Below are 462 nucleotides of genomic sequence, written 5' to 3'. Positions count from 1 at the left end.
GCACGGGCGTACGGCGCACACTCGTTCCTGCCGGGGCCGCCGTTCCCTCGCACGCACGAGGCCTCACGCGCGGCGTACGCTGCGATGGCGCAGCTCGCGAATCTGTCGACCGCCGACGCCCTCGCCGCCCGCTACGCCTTGCTGAAGGCGTACGAGAAGAACACGCTATCGACGCGCACGCCGCTTGAGCAGACGGCGTTTGAGATGTGCGACGAGACCGACATCGAGACGGAGAAGAGTTTCTTCGGCAGGGGCCCGGCGCCCGGCAACGAGGCGGCCTTCTTCAAGTCGCTAGCGGAGCACGGGGGGAAGTAGGGCCCGCGGCGCGGGCGTCCGTGGTACCCCATGCGACCGGGGCGACTGTGATGAGGCAGCAGCAGCAGCAGCAAATGGAGAGAAGTTGTCTGTGTCTGCGTGTCTGCGTGTCTGCGGGTGTGTGTCTGCGTGTCTGCGGGTGTGTGT

General features: G+C 67.3%; 1 protein-coding gene across 1 annotated transcript; it reads left to right on the top strand.

Annotated features, from left to right (window-relative positions):
* Window positions 1-84: 84 nt before the first annotated feature.
* On the top strand, window positions 85-315 carry DQ04_22431000 (putative protein phosphatase 2C; the record flags this gene model as incomplete). Its single annotated transcript, XM_009318097.1, has 1 exon — window positions 85-315. The coding sequence occupies one exon, from the start codon at window positions 85-87 to the stop codon at window positions 313-315; it is 231 nt and encodes a 76-aa protein (XP_009316372.1).
* Window positions 316-462: the final 147 nt, after the last annotated feature.

Source organism: Trypanosoma grayi (assembly GCF_000691245.1).
Source record: "Trypanosoma grayi strain ANR4 Tgr_2243_V1, whole genome shotgun sequence".
In the NCBI taxonomy this organism is placed as follows: Eukaryota; Euglenozoa; class Kinetoplastea; order Trypanosomatida; family Trypanosomatidae; genus Trypanosoma; species Trypanosoma grayi.
This window is presented reverse-complemented; position numbering and strand designations above follow the sequence as displayed.